The 14,529-nt window shown below is 34.3% G+C and overlaps 1 protein-coding gene and 1 long non-coding RNA gene across 3 annotated transcripts in view; one reads left to right on the top strand and one right to left on the bottom strand.

Moving 5' to 3' along the window:
- The window catches only part of LOC143678001 (uncharacterized), a 74,846-nt gene that overhangs the window by 20,015 nt on the left and 40,302 nt on the right, over window positions 1–14,529 (top strand). The gene's annotated exons all lie outside the window — the stretch shown is intronic.
- The window catches only part of CYP20A1 (cytochrome P450 family 20 subfamily A member 1), a 60,134-nt gene continuing 52,332 nt past the window's right edge, over window positions 6,728–14,529 (bottom strand). For both annotated transcript variants that reach the window (XM_077154786.1, XM_077154785.1), the window contains 2 exons: window positions 10,338–10,427; window positions 6,728–10,173 (listed from right to left, as the gene is read on the bottom strand). In XM_077154786.1, coding sequence (XP_077010901.1) covers window positions 10,023–10,173; window positions 10,338–10,427 — 241 coding nt within the window. In that variant the 3' untranslated portion in view covers window positions 6,728–10,022. The remainder of the gene's footprint in view (window positions 10,174–10,337; window positions 10,428–14,529) is intronic.

The following is a 14,529-nucleotide window of genomic DNA, read 5'->3' as shown; positions in this document are numbered from 1 at the left end:
ACCGATCACCATTCAATTACCGTTTTGTTTTTTTGCATGGGCAGGCACTGGAACCGAACCCGACCATTCAATTAAATTTTAGAAACCTTAAAGTTAGGTTTCTAAAATTAGCTAATTTTGTTCATATTTTTGTTTTAAAACCATATTGAAGATTTTATTAAATTTCAAGACTCAAAATGTATTAGCTGGGTTTTTATTACTGAAAACTATACCAATTTTCATTTCATAACATTAATTGCTGAGTTTGCAATGTAGCAGTTTTTCTGATAAAGCATTAATGCCATTAGAATCCACATGCTGAATATTAACTGACCTCTAGTATATATGATTTCCAAAGCTTTTTTTTTCATAATGATCTGTTTCTTGTTTCAATATTGCAAAAAAGAGGGTATACTTCGGCAAATTTGCTAACTAAATACCATAATGCCTACTGCATACATAGTATAAGGTTCATAAGAATAAGGATATTCTTGGCCTCTGATAACCATTTTCATGAAGCAGAATTAGAAGACATTAAAAGCAAACAATTGATTCACAATTTTCTTTAATTTCCAAAGTAATTCTATGTACCCATTTGGAAAGAAAAGAGAAGATACAGAATAGTCTTGATATTCTAGAATGGCAGGGAACACTCAATTTAACTACACTTAAAATACATCAGGATTTCTTCCTTCCTCCTCCACAGGAATTAACGATATATTTTCCATCAATTTCTGTTTACTTCTTTTATCCTAAATGTCTACCCATATGAATAAGTAAATGATTCATATCACTGAAATATTTCATAGGGTTTATGATGTTACTTTGGGGGGGGGGGAAATCTCATTTTACCTTCCCTTAGAAAAATCTTTGGCAAGTATGATTTAAAAACAGGAAAGTAAAAGTTTTGTCAGTGAAATGACATTTAAGAGATTTGTAGTGTACTAGAAAACCTTTTCAACTTTAGAAGCATAAAATTTCTTCCTTTTTTAAAATCCTGGCATCTATTTATTACTTATACTGTAAGGAAGATTTAGATATCCTAGAGAGTTTCAAAACACTTAAAGATAAAAATCATAGATGACACACTTATGGACATTTGGAAGGACTTACAACTAGGAAGTATAGCCCTCAAAACCACCAAGTCATACATAGGCGCAGGCTACTAATTGGTCACATGTCCAGGGCAGGCTTCATGGGCATGCAACCAACACGGTGGCACACAGCCCTTCACCCCAGACCCTGGTGGGGGCCTGGGTGTAAGCACAGGTAGCACTGAGGTCATGCAAAAGCCCCACAGTGTCTTCAGGCAGGGCAAGGCTGCAACCATCCCTGCCCCGAGCTGTCAGCGCCATGTCCTGTTCATCAGGGGATTTAAGGTGGGGGAGGGGGGCTCTCTTACCCACCCCTAATCCATGGTGGTAACATGTCCCTATGTGGAGGTTTCAGTTACTTGAGGTTATTCATACATCATGGGCTGGAACTGCAGGCCTGTGTGGGAGGGGAGACTGACTTCCTCAGCCAGGGTCCTACATGTACATTTTACACTGAGCCCCTCAAACTACGCAGCTGGGCCTGAAATTTGCCACTTAAAAATAAACATCATAACATCTATATTTTAGAACATCATAACATAGACTATGGGAATTTGCTTTTCAAGTGTTTTGTTTTTAAAGTATTATCCTATTTTTCTAGGTTATCAACAGCATATTAATTTACCTAGTCTTTTTTTCTTAGGGGGACTTCTGTTTTAAATTCTTCCTTCAGAGAATAAGATAAAACCAAAAGGAAATCATATTTTGAACTGGCAGAAACTAAACTAAACTAAAATAAAATAAAAATATTTAAGTTGTGCTGCAGAAGGTAAAAACCATTGGACTAGGAATTATGAGGTTGGATAAACTCCCATATAAAATAACCTCCTACATCATTAATTTCCCCCTTCTAATATAAGAGAATTGGATTAGAAAACATCTATGGATTCTCTTAAATGTAGTACCTTTTTATAAAGTCTTCATTAACATAAATTTGCTAATTCATAGATCATACTTAATTACATTAATTAATTTAACTTAGAGGTTCATTTTTTTTAAATTGTACCACATAGGAACTGAAACATAAAACACAAACTTAGCTCTTTAGCAAACATCTCAAAATTTCAGGCACCTACATTAAGGGTTCATAAGTGATAGTCATGGTTACTGCTACTAAAAGGTTCCAGTGACTATTTCCTCATTCTACTACTTAATAAATTCATATTTACAAAATTGGGCATGAGAATTCCTTCCTCCTAAATTTAGGTCTCTAATATTCTGCTACTCTGCTCCTGGTTCCTGATATGTAAAAGAAAGCTTGAGAGACAAGTCTATCTAAAATAGTAAATGGAGTGATGTAGTATAATGGTCTCTATCTAGTGTTGTTGTATTAGAGTCCATTCCAGAAGCTCTGGGGTGTCTCTGGACATGTGCATGGCCATTACAGGGAAGTCTCTCATGGTTCTGCATGGTCCTATGACATCAACTATGGTTTATATTTAGAAGATCCCAGGGAGGCCAGATCATTTTTAGGGCTAATCAAGGACTTATCCCAGAATTTATCAAACTTCCTTGGGCATACCTATAAACCCTCCAGATAAGGAAAACGAAAACAAACAAATGAAACCTAGAAATTCAGAACAGATTCAAGGTTCTACTTCAAACCCAAATTTCACCCTCAGTTTGAAATGAGAGAGATCTCTGATAGAGAGAACAAAATGGCATTTATCCTGATGGCATCACCCAGCTACAGAACTACTTTATTGCCTCATTTGCATTTTTCAAAATTATATAATTCCCACAGGGTACCATTCAGATGGAAACATACCACAGTGCCCAACTCTTGTGATTAGACCCGGTATTGGAAAAGAGGAAAACCTCAGAGACAGACATAAAATTTATACTCACATAGGTTGTCATGGCAACTTTGCTTGAAGATATGTATTTTTAAATCTAAGCAAATTTAGCATTCAAAACACATTTTCATCTCCCTCAAAGGTTCTATATCAAGAATCTTTTTAAGTTTTTTCTTTTCTAAATTCCTTCTGAATCTACACCTCCTCGAAAACTTAAAAAACTGCTATGAATAAATTAGCAGCATAGACTTAAGCATGTATTTTCTCAAGGTCTTCCATGAGAAAGAAGACCTACTTCTGTTCTGCTCTCAGAAGCCCTAGGCTTCTCCGTCTAAATTTTAAAATTGTAAGCAAGCTATGCTAGATAATCTCCACAAGGTCCTTTTAAGTTCTAAAAATCAATTATTTATTAGCTGATGACCTCACAACATATCACAAAAGCTAAATACAACCTGTGTTGCATTATAATTAAGCAACAAATTCATACAAAGGACTACAATAAATATTGCTCTTTAAGTTAGCCAAACCAATTCTTAGCTTGGTTTCTTCTCACTTGGGAAGTTCTCCAGTATTCTTAATCAGCATCAATGGTGATCATTTTTCTTGATAAGATACCTAGCTTAATTCTCTTGTTCATACACTGAAAAAAATAAATACTGGTTTTGACTTCTAACAGCATTAAGTTCCTTATCCTCCTCCACCCCACCCCTCCCCTAATTACAACCTAGAATTGAAGTTCCTTGTATTGTATGTCACACAGTCATCTGCACATTCCTTCCCATATCTCCCTGAGGCACTAACCTAGAGTCATTAAGCTCCTTCCAAAATTTAGTACCTGCAGAGCTCTGGCTGTTAGGAGGTTTAAGGTTATAAGCTTTGGGACACAACACTATGGGGATCCCCCTGCTCGGAAGAAGCAAAGAACACAGTACACAGTAACATCACAGTACACAGTGAATAGTGTGTTCACTACTATTTCCCCAGTGCCTAGTAAGACCTGTCACATGGTAAGTGTTCCATCAATAACTGTTGCCTGATTGATTGCGTAGGAATGGAAGAGTCAAGATAAGGATAGAAGAGTCAGCAGAGCTAGAGGGTGCTGTGTTCCAACAGAGAAAAGAGGTGGGAGGCATGGAGTACAAGAAAGTGGAGTTGAGGTGTTTCGTTTAAGACCATGGTCATTTTTAATTTAAGGAACTAGCTAAGACAGATGTTCCTATTTGTCTCTAGATCATGTCAGACAAAATGGGTTCTATGGAACAATACTATGTTTCTACTATAAAACAATAGTATTTTCATCAAATATATTTGAAGCATTCAGAATTAAAATAGTTTCTTTTCAGCATTTCCAATATTCCAAAGTACATTTTAAATATCTGAGAAAGAATATAGAATGGAGAATTTGAGAACAAATATGACCTAGGGAACCTTTTCTCTCAGAGTACCTCAGTGCTCCATGGGACACAAACTGGAAAATAATGCTCTCACTAACCTTGTAAATAGTAAGATCTTTGAACATTCCCTGGTTCAGTGGTGATCTAGTGATAAGATGTAGAAAGGACAAATGACCATTTGCTTAAAAACTGCTTTGGTTGATATTTTGTATTACTATAGCCTATTATAAATTATATTTATACATAGTTCAGGCATCTCTAAAAAAGAGCCATACATCTTCTTAAATAACTCCAGTAATGGGTGAATCCACATATTACAAAATAGCTATTAGCCTTAAAATTAGTTTGGCTATCTGGAAATCCTCTTCAGCTATTAAGTAACTTAAATTTTTTCCTATACTATATTCTACATACACAGAAGACTCCACTGAAGATTTCACTCATTCATTCAAAAATATATGATTGCCTTTTCTGGGATAGGTATTTAACTACTTTAGCTATGGTATAGTTACACTGTTGAAGTAACGAAGTTTCATTCCATGCCACAATTTAAAAATTAAAAAGATTTTCAAATATTTTAGATGTAAATACTTTTAATTACCAAAAAGTATATATGTAATTATTTGCTCATTACATTTTATCATATGCTATTAACAAAATCCACTATAACTCTAGAAAAATAGACACCAAATTATAAATAAAGATTAAATGAAGAAATATCATTGTCTGCCTTTTGGTTTATTGCTTACATATTTTATAAAGTGGCTTCCAACTCAAATCTTTCAATTATCCATTCAAATACCATGAATTAAACATAAAATTGCTTTACAAAAATGAAGTACAGGGTGGGCCATGGTGGCTCAGTGGCAGAGTTCTCACCTGCCATGCCAGAGACATGGGTTCAATTCCCAGTGCCTGCCCATGCAAAAAAAAAAAAAAACAAATTTATTAAAAATGAAGTACAAAGAAATGTTTAGAATTCATTAAGTAAAAAGTAGACAATATTTGTTATGATTGCAATACGTAAAAATACATATGCACATGGAGATAGAAAAAAATTTAAAGAGTTATACAAATATGGCTGGTTTGAGGTATTTTTCCCTTTAAAAATTTCTTTTAATATTGCTTTTTAAAATAATTTACTTTTAGCTATTATGACCAAAACTGCTATGAATACTCTTAATCAGGTCTGCCTGTGGACATATTTTCATTTCTCTTGGGTAAATATCCAGGAGTGGGATTGCTAGGTCATAGGACAAACATATGTTTTGTTTTATAAGAAACTGTTAGATCTTTTTCCAAAGTGGTTGAACCACTCGCTTCCACCAACAATGTATAGGAGTTCTGGTTTCTCCACATCCTTGCCAATATTTCATATTGTCAGTCTTTTCTATTTTGGATATTGTGATTGGTGTGTAGAAGAATCTCATTGTGCTTTTAATTTGTATTTCCCTGATGACATGCCAAGTTAAGTACTTTTTCCATGTGCTCTTGGATATTCAGATAACTTCATGAGACTCAAATCTTCCTCCCATTCTTTCTTACGTTGTCATTTTACTGATATTTATTTTTAGGTTTAAAACTATTTCATGTGGTGGTTTTGGGAAAGGGAAGTGGATACCATGAAATATCACTGATATGACTGTAAACTTTTCACAGTTCTGTTGTTATACTGCAACAAAAGATAAATACAGTACAGCTTTCCTGGAAGTTGTAGGGACTTGGCCACTAACTGACATATCTAAAAAACTCAAAAGCTGTAGCAACAGATGTGGAAGATATCCTCAAAGAACTCAAGATCCAATCTTTTTCATACTTTGTTGCATATTACTCTCCTTAGAAAGCACATTTTTATACCAATGGATGAAGCTGGTTATTACTACTCTTAGGGTTCTATTTAAGGAATCTTTTTACCCTTCTTAACAGAGTCTTTTGTAAAAAATATGTACAACTTTATTGGTATACTATTTGAAACTACTGCATGAATGCCCCTTCAATAAAAGCAAAGTACACCAACAAATCTCCCTGAAAATAAAAAGACAATTTATAATTCAACTATTTTTACTTACTGTTGCAAACCAAGTATTTGCCTATCTTCATTTATAGTATTTTTTTCCAGCAGGAATGGCAAATTATTTTAGTTTGTCACTGGTGTATAATATGCTCAAAGTACTAATTAAGATAAGTAAATAAAGTTTTGGGTTCATAACAAATGCTCAGTGCAGTTTCTTATTCTACCTCCAGCTCAACTAATACTGCAGGTTTTAGTCTCACTCCTTTTTATTGCGCAGATCACTCACACTATCTCAAAGCGCCATTATATCAAGTCTTTTTCACTGTGCTGATTGCCCTTGACTTTTGTAGCAACAGTAGCTGCTTTGTTGTCCTCTCTGCCCCCAGCTTGTACCTTAATCACTAGTCCTAGGAATTTAGGAAAAAGGCACAGTACTCACAAAGAAGAAAATAAGGTCAACACTATCATTTATTGATATTTTTAAAGCCTGCCATTGAAAATGATGTACATTCCTCTCTAGGCTATCTTCTCACAGCTACTAGACTACTCTGATGCTACTGGTCATGTCTTCAGTATTACATACAGAGTAGAATTGTGCTTTTTAAGCAGTTATCAGTATGACAACATAACCACATGTGAAAAAAAAATCTGGAGAAAAAAAAAAAGATGGCTTCAGGGAAGAATCTTAACCTGCTTATCCCAGAATCCACAAACACTAACCTTGAAAATTTTCATCCACACTCTTAAGATCACCTTTTGAAAGTACAAATGATATCTCAATTTGAATGAACTAAAATGAAGATTTTTCTTAGGAAAGTTGAGTAATTTCATTTTTAAATGCCCATCGTAATACCTAGACTATTATACAGCTTTAGCAACTTAGATATGCAAACATAAAACAGTTTTGACAGAATGAACGGAAAAGTAAGGCCAATTTTAAAATTGAAAAGAAAAACTAGAATATCTGAGAAGGAAAGAGAGAGAGAAAAAGAATGAAAAAAAAATCTGTGATTACAATCTAAGTGAGAAGAATACCAATGTTCTAATTGTAGAAAAAACTAATACGCTAACATATTGAAGGAAAAATTTATGCATAATGTTTGTAAAATTACATATGCACAGAAAAGAGTAGAAGGTTCTACACCAGAATCTTAATGGTAGTATCTTCAAGAAATGGGATTGTTGGTGACAGGTGGCCATTTTTCTGTTTCTGTATTTCCTAGATTTTCTACAATAAACCAACATTACTTTCATTATAAAAAAGTAGAATATTTTGTTTTTAAAATAACTACTTTAAGATAAAGAAAAGAACACATAAATTACGAAATAGGGTCAATAATCATAGAACCTATTTATATAAGATAATGGAATTGCACATTTGTGTGCCAGTTATACAGTGTGTGAGCTTTTCATTTTTCCCAAACATAAGGTACAGAATTGACTTACATTCTATTAGCATAATAGGTACCCTTTCATTTCTTAAAAAACATTATGTTCTGATATTTTAACAATAATCTTCTGAACTATCAAAAACAATATAAATAAAAATCAGTAAAAAATAAATTTAAAAAAATTTACAAAACTGAATTTACCTACTTTAATATCAATTAAAAAGCCACTTAATGATTCAATAACTTAGAGTCCATCTAATATTATGAGCCGTGAGTGACAGTGAGGCTACTAAAATTTCTCATTAGATAAATAACAAAGAGCTGAGTAAGAATAATGAATAGATAACTTATTTTGTACATGATTATTATATCATTTCCATTTTTAAAAAGCACTCCAAAAATGATTTGTTTTAAATGCTTTAAGTAAATAGTATTAGCAATGGATAAAATATTTATTTAGCTAATCCTCTATGCTCTAGTTTCCTTGACTCGTATCTTTGTGAGTAATTATATACAATATCATTTACTGGCAATTGTTCCAATTCCCAGACTCTGGCTAAGGTACCCTGTTTCTGCCTTGGCCATTGATCATCAAATCTCACTTGCCTTAAAATTTTACTTCTCTCATATCATTTAGTATTACTGACACTTGGCTTATAAATTTCCAACTCTAATCTTCCACCTCCAGTTTCCAAACTACTCACAGTACTTGGATAACAAAGGAATATGCTCTGTATACACAAAACCACAAAGAAGGAGACGGAAGGGAGATAAATTTAGAAATGTGCCTTTGTAGAAACAACATGATGCTATTAAGAATAGCGCTCACTTAGAGTTTTAGAATTTTAATTATTCTATAAGTAAAATTTCTTTTTCAGAAATACAGGCTGCATTGAATTAGCTAACTTCTATGTTAACAAGTCATAACTAGGTCTAAAATATTATCTATTTAACCATAACCACAAAATAAAATAATTCAATTCTGTAGCTGCAGTATAATCTTGAAAATAAAATTACAAATGAAATTCAGCAGTGTTAAAAAAAAAAACCCACTTGAAAACAACTGTCATTTTACTTCCTTTCATCTGTATCTGCACGAGGCATATTTTCTCTATTTGCCATCTTTTCAAAAATGTATTCAATAATAATTCTTCAGGAACAGTGTGACAAAAAACTGGACTAAATTATACTGCTATCACTAAAGGAGTAAATATAAAATTAACCAGTATTAAATATAATTTAAAAACATATTTAGAATATTCTTGAAATAATCCTTTTTTTGTTTACCGTGAGACTGAACCCTTATCTAAAGTTTATTAGCTATTTTCTCCTATAAAAACTCTTTATTCATATCTTTTGACCATTTATCTATTGGATGTTTTTCTTACCAGTCTGTATACGTAAGCTCATTATGGAATATAGATGTTATCCCTTTCTATAATACATTTTGCAAATCTTTTCACCCATTTCTATTTACTTTTTTTCTTCAAATTTTTGATCACTGCTCCCTCATTTCTTAATCACAGGTTATTATGCTTATATATGAAATGATAATAATGAACTAACAAATTTAGGAACTACTTTTTTCCCCCACAAATGACAATTAGTGGAGAAATATACTGCTGCTAAGATTTCCAGCAAAATGAAAGGACAAGCATTAATCTTAGTTCATCATGTAGAAGCAACTGTAATATTTTCTAAGTGATTCAGAAAATAAGCATAAGTCATGAAATGAATAGCTGACTATAGGAAAGCAAAAAATTGTGAATACAAGGTAGACTGCCCAATAAAATACTCAAACTTAATGAAAATTATTAAAAGACACACTAATTTATGGCCAAAACATAAAAATAATACTTCAAGAAATAAAAATTATGACAAGTTTTGTGTAGAGTGATTAGCTGGAAGTATGAAAAGGAGCTAGGACTTTATTTCTATTTTACGAATATTCAGCAGACCTGAGAATATACACAATTCCCATATATGCACAATATACAGAGAATATACACAATTCTCCCAGTATTGTGCAAAATAATTTCTCTTTTCAAGAATATTAATTTTAGAGTCAACTAAAGAAAATAACACTAAAACAATGCTATAAAAAAGTGATAAGACAAAATTTTAAAGTAGAAAGTAAAAACTTTCCATTAAAATTATCAATATATTGATATAAAAAGCAGAGATGTATATCACAGTTTAAGAAAATCTAATATACAAAAATAGAAATAATAGAATAAAGTAGTAACAGCTGTTTATATTACAAAATTATACTTGGTTTATAAAAGGATTCAATATAGGATCTTCTAAATGGTCAGTTTCCTTAGTTTATTTAATAAAGCTAAATATATAACATTTTAATTTCTCTTTGAGACAGTAATCCAAACTTCTTCCCTTGATGATGTTACCAGTTCATACTTTGTTTCAATAATCTGTCCCTCCACAGAATGTAGGTGCAATCTCCTCACCAATACACTGAGAAGTACTGTGGTCACCATATATGCAAACCTAGTCAGGAAGAAAGTGGACTGTTAAAGATATTCTGCAAATAAGAAAAATTATACTTTAATTATATAGATTGCTTATCTCACCAATAGCCCATGTCAAAAAAAAAATTGTAAGTACAGAGTCTTGCATCTCTTCCCTTCACAGTGCTTTCTTTATCACCTCACCTCAACTCTGGGCATTCTTGTGTGCCTGAGAATCCAAGCAAGGAGAATGTTTTAAGTACTGATTCATCATCAAATCGGTCTGGATCAAACCTAAAAAAAGATTTGCATCTAATCATAACAAAGCTATGCTACTATTTTACATATTCACAGTATAACATGAGTACATAATGATAAGATCGAATGGTAGCCTATGATAAACTCTGGGATCTATCCTGTAACCAGTTTTTGAAGTGTGCTTTGAAAATTATTGCTTTTTTATTTCTTTGTTTTGTATATATGTTACACAATACAATAAAAAAAGTTAAAAAAAATATTGTTACCATAAAAAAAATCTATGAGTATGTAATAAAGTTTAAAAGTTACTAATAACAGAAAAAAAGGGTTATCACAATATACTTAAATGTTACCTATTGCTATGTTTCCAAATTATTGAAGGTATATTTAGTTTCTTTTGATCTCTCATTTAATTACTTCTAGATAATTGAAGCAAAATACATTTCTCTGAAACCAGCAAGGTATGGTGTTATAACATGATTTATATTATTTTATGAGATACAAAGTTTTAACATAAATACTTAAACAAATGTAAAACTATTTAAAATATCTACTACATGGGATCATCTGATAAATGAGGCAATTTAAATTGCTGCTTCAATTAACTTTATTTCTTGAAATGGGAAGCTCCAACTTTAAATTCATATTTATGAATTACATTACACTCAGATTTATTAATAAGTGAGGGAAATAATGGAGTGAAAAAGGCTTTTATTAGTCTACAGAATTTCACTCAAAAAAGTCCACACATAATAGTCAAACTGTCAAATGCCAAAGATAAAGAATCTTGAAAGCAGGCAAAAGAAAAACAACTCATCACATTCATGGGAACCTCAATGAAATTAAGTATTGATTTCCCACAAGAAAACATAGAGGTGAGAAGACAGTGGAAAGGCATATTTAAAGCACTGAAAGAAAAAAGCTGTCAACAAAGACTTCTATATCTGCCAAAACTGTATTTCAAAAATGAAAATAGATTAAGGCATTCCCAAATAAAGAAAAGCTGAAGGGATTCATTGCCACTGGATTAGCCCTACAAGAAATGCTAAAAGGAGTTCTCCAGAACTGAAAGGAAAAGATACTAGTCTATAGCCCAAAGCTGCAAATTAAAATTTGCTGTTAAAGGAAATACATGAGTAACTATAAATGCCAGTTACTACCAGATTTTTGATTTGAAACTCCACTTTTCACTGCTCCATGATCGAAAACACGTATGTATAAAAATTAATTGTAGGTGGTGATGGTAGCACAACTTTGTGAATGGAATTAACAGTACTGAATTACATATTTGAATATGGTTAAAAGAGGAAATTTTAGATTACATATATGTTACTAGAATTAAAACTTAAAGCAAACAAATATAGGACTATAAAAAACAGCGAACCCTATTGCAAACAATGGATTATAGTTAATAGAATAATTATAAAAAATTTCTTCATGAATTTTAACAAAAGTACCACACCAATGCAAGCTGCCAATAATAGAGTGCTATATGGAAACTCTATTTCTTTTGCACAATTTCTCTGTAAACCTATAATTTATCTAGTTAAAAAGAAAAAAAGTAATAATAGATGTGACGTTGGGCACACAACATATACAGATGTAATCAGTGCCAAGAAAACATAAATAGGATGAGGACAGAGGGATAAAGGAACATAATTTGTGTATATTATCAAAGTTAAGTTAGTATTAAACTAAATGAGGTTGTTATAGATTTAGGATGTTAAATTTAAGCCCCATGGTAACCACAAAAATGTACTTAAATTATATATGAAAAGAAATAAGACGGAATTCTAAATGGTTCATTGCAAAAGATAAACCGAACACAAGAGTGGGCAGTAATAGAAGAAATGAAGGACAAAATGGTATGAAACTCACAAATACCAAACAGCAAAACAGTAGAAGTAAATCCTGCATTATCAGTAATTATTTTTAATATAATTGGATTAAATTCTCAAATCAAAAGACAGAGATTGGCAGAATGAACAAAAAAACACAACCCAACTATATGCTGTGTAACAGAAACTCACCTTAAATTCAAAGAATAGGTTGAAATGCAAGGATGGAAAAAATATTCATAAAAGTTGTAAAAGAGAGCTGAAGTAGATGTACTAGTAACAGATAAAATAGAGTTTAAGTCAAAAATGGTTAGAAGGGGCAATGAAGGACAAAATATATTGATTAAAAGTTGTATTCAGGAATGATTTCTAAAAAAACTAAAAAATAAAAAAAGTTGTATTCATCAAGAAATAAAATTATAAACTTATACACACCTAACAACAGAGTCCTTAAATATATGGAGTAAACACTGACAGAATTGAACGAAGAAAAAGACAGTTCTACATTAACAGCAGACTTCACCTGAGCACTTTATAATTGAAAGGACATCTAGACAGAAAACCAACAAGTAAAAAGAGGATCATCCTCCAGGATAGACCTTATGTAAGGTCACAAAACAAGTCCTAATAAATTTTAAAAGACTTTATGTCATACAAAGCATCTTCCCTGACCACAATGGAATGAAGAGAAAAATTAATGACACATGGAAAAATTGAAAATTCATAAATATTAGGAAGTAAATATTACACTCTTACAACCGATGGGTCAAAGAAGAAATCACAAGGGAAATCACAAAATACCTTGAGATGAATGAAAATGAAACAACATACCAAAATTTTATGGGATGCAGCAAAGGAAGTGCTCAGAGGGAAATTTATAGCTGTAAATGCTACATCAATGTTCATAACAGTATTATTCGTAATAGCTGAAAGGTAGAAACAACCCAAATGTCCATCAACGCATGAATGGATAAACAAAATAGGATATATATCCATTCGATGGCTTACTATACAGCCCTGAAAAGGAATATACATGCTACAACACGGATGGACCTTGAAAACATTATGCTATGTGAAATATGACAAACACAAAAATACTATTATAGTATGATTCCACTTATATATCTAAAATAAGAAAATTCATAGAGAAAGTAGATTAGATGTTATCAGGAACTAGGGGAGGGGAAGGGGGAGCTATTTCTTAATGGGTAATGCAAGTTGTTGTTCATGGATATAAATAAGAGTGTTATCTAATTATTAAAACAATATAATTTTGGTCTGTGGTCGCATGCCGGAGTGTCTGGGCCTGCTGTGGCGTTGCTAGAGCCCAGGCGCTCGCTGACCTTCGCCCGGGGCCAGGCGCCGCAGGCAGGCGAGGGGTACTCAGAAACCAAGCACAGGAGGGTCTCCACTCTGCAGGCCTCCAGCCAAATGGAGGAGATCAAGAAGTCAGGGGAGAGCGGGGCCAAGATGGCGGCTTGGTAAGGTGCGCGCGTTTCAGTTCATCCGCCAGAGCAACTACTAAGTGTCCAGAAATAGTACAGAACAGCTCCCGGAGCCACAGCACAAACCGGACACACAGCGTACCCCTGTCTGGACCAGCTGGACCAGCTGCGAGTCTCTGCAGCGGTGAGTTTCCCGAGCAGCGCGCACTTCCCCAAGCCGCGGTGGCCGGCGGTCAGTGCCCCTCCCTCACAGGCGGCTTCCCGGACCAGCTGCGAGTCTCCGAAAAGCGAGTTCACCGAGCCGCAGCGACTGGCGCCCCTCCCCCATAGGCGGCTTCCCGGACCGGCTGCGAGTCTCCGGACCGGCTGTGAATCTCGGAGCGGCTGCGAATCTCGGAGCGGCAAGTTCCCCAAGGCACGGCGGTTGGTGGCCGGCGCCTCTCCCCAACAGGCGGCTTCCCGGACCGGCTGCGAGTCTCGGAGCGGCGAGTTCCCCAAGGCATGGCGGCCAGCGACCGGCGCCCCTCCCCCACAGGCGGCTTCCCGGAGGGAAAGGAAAGAGTCTCCAACAGTAGCAGGGACTGAGTCCAACCAAACACTGGTGGTGGCATTGATGGACAAATTCTGACTACTAGGGGTGGGCCCCCAACTCAGGAGAAACTGATCAGGGCGGAGATCGCCTGTTGGGCTGACTGAAAGAGACGAAAGGGGATGAAATGGAGCCTTCTGGGGCTGTTTCTGCGGAGGCTTGGTTGCCTATGGACTCAGCACCGGGATTGCACACGCTGCAACTGCCCCAAACGCAGAAGCGGGCTGCTTTCGGGGCTGTCTGCCACCTGGGCCTTCCCCACGGGA

The sequence above is a fragment of the Tamandua tetradactyla genome, chromosome 3 (genome assembly GCF_023851605.1).
Source record: "Tamandua tetradactyla isolate mTamTet1 chromosome 3, mTamTet1.pri, whole genome shotgun sequence".
Taxonomy (NCBI): Eukaryota; Metazoa; Chordata; class Mammalia; order Pilosa; family Myrmecophagidae; genus Tamandua; species Tamandua tetradactyla.
This window is presented reverse-complemented; position numbering and strand designations above follow the sequence as displayed.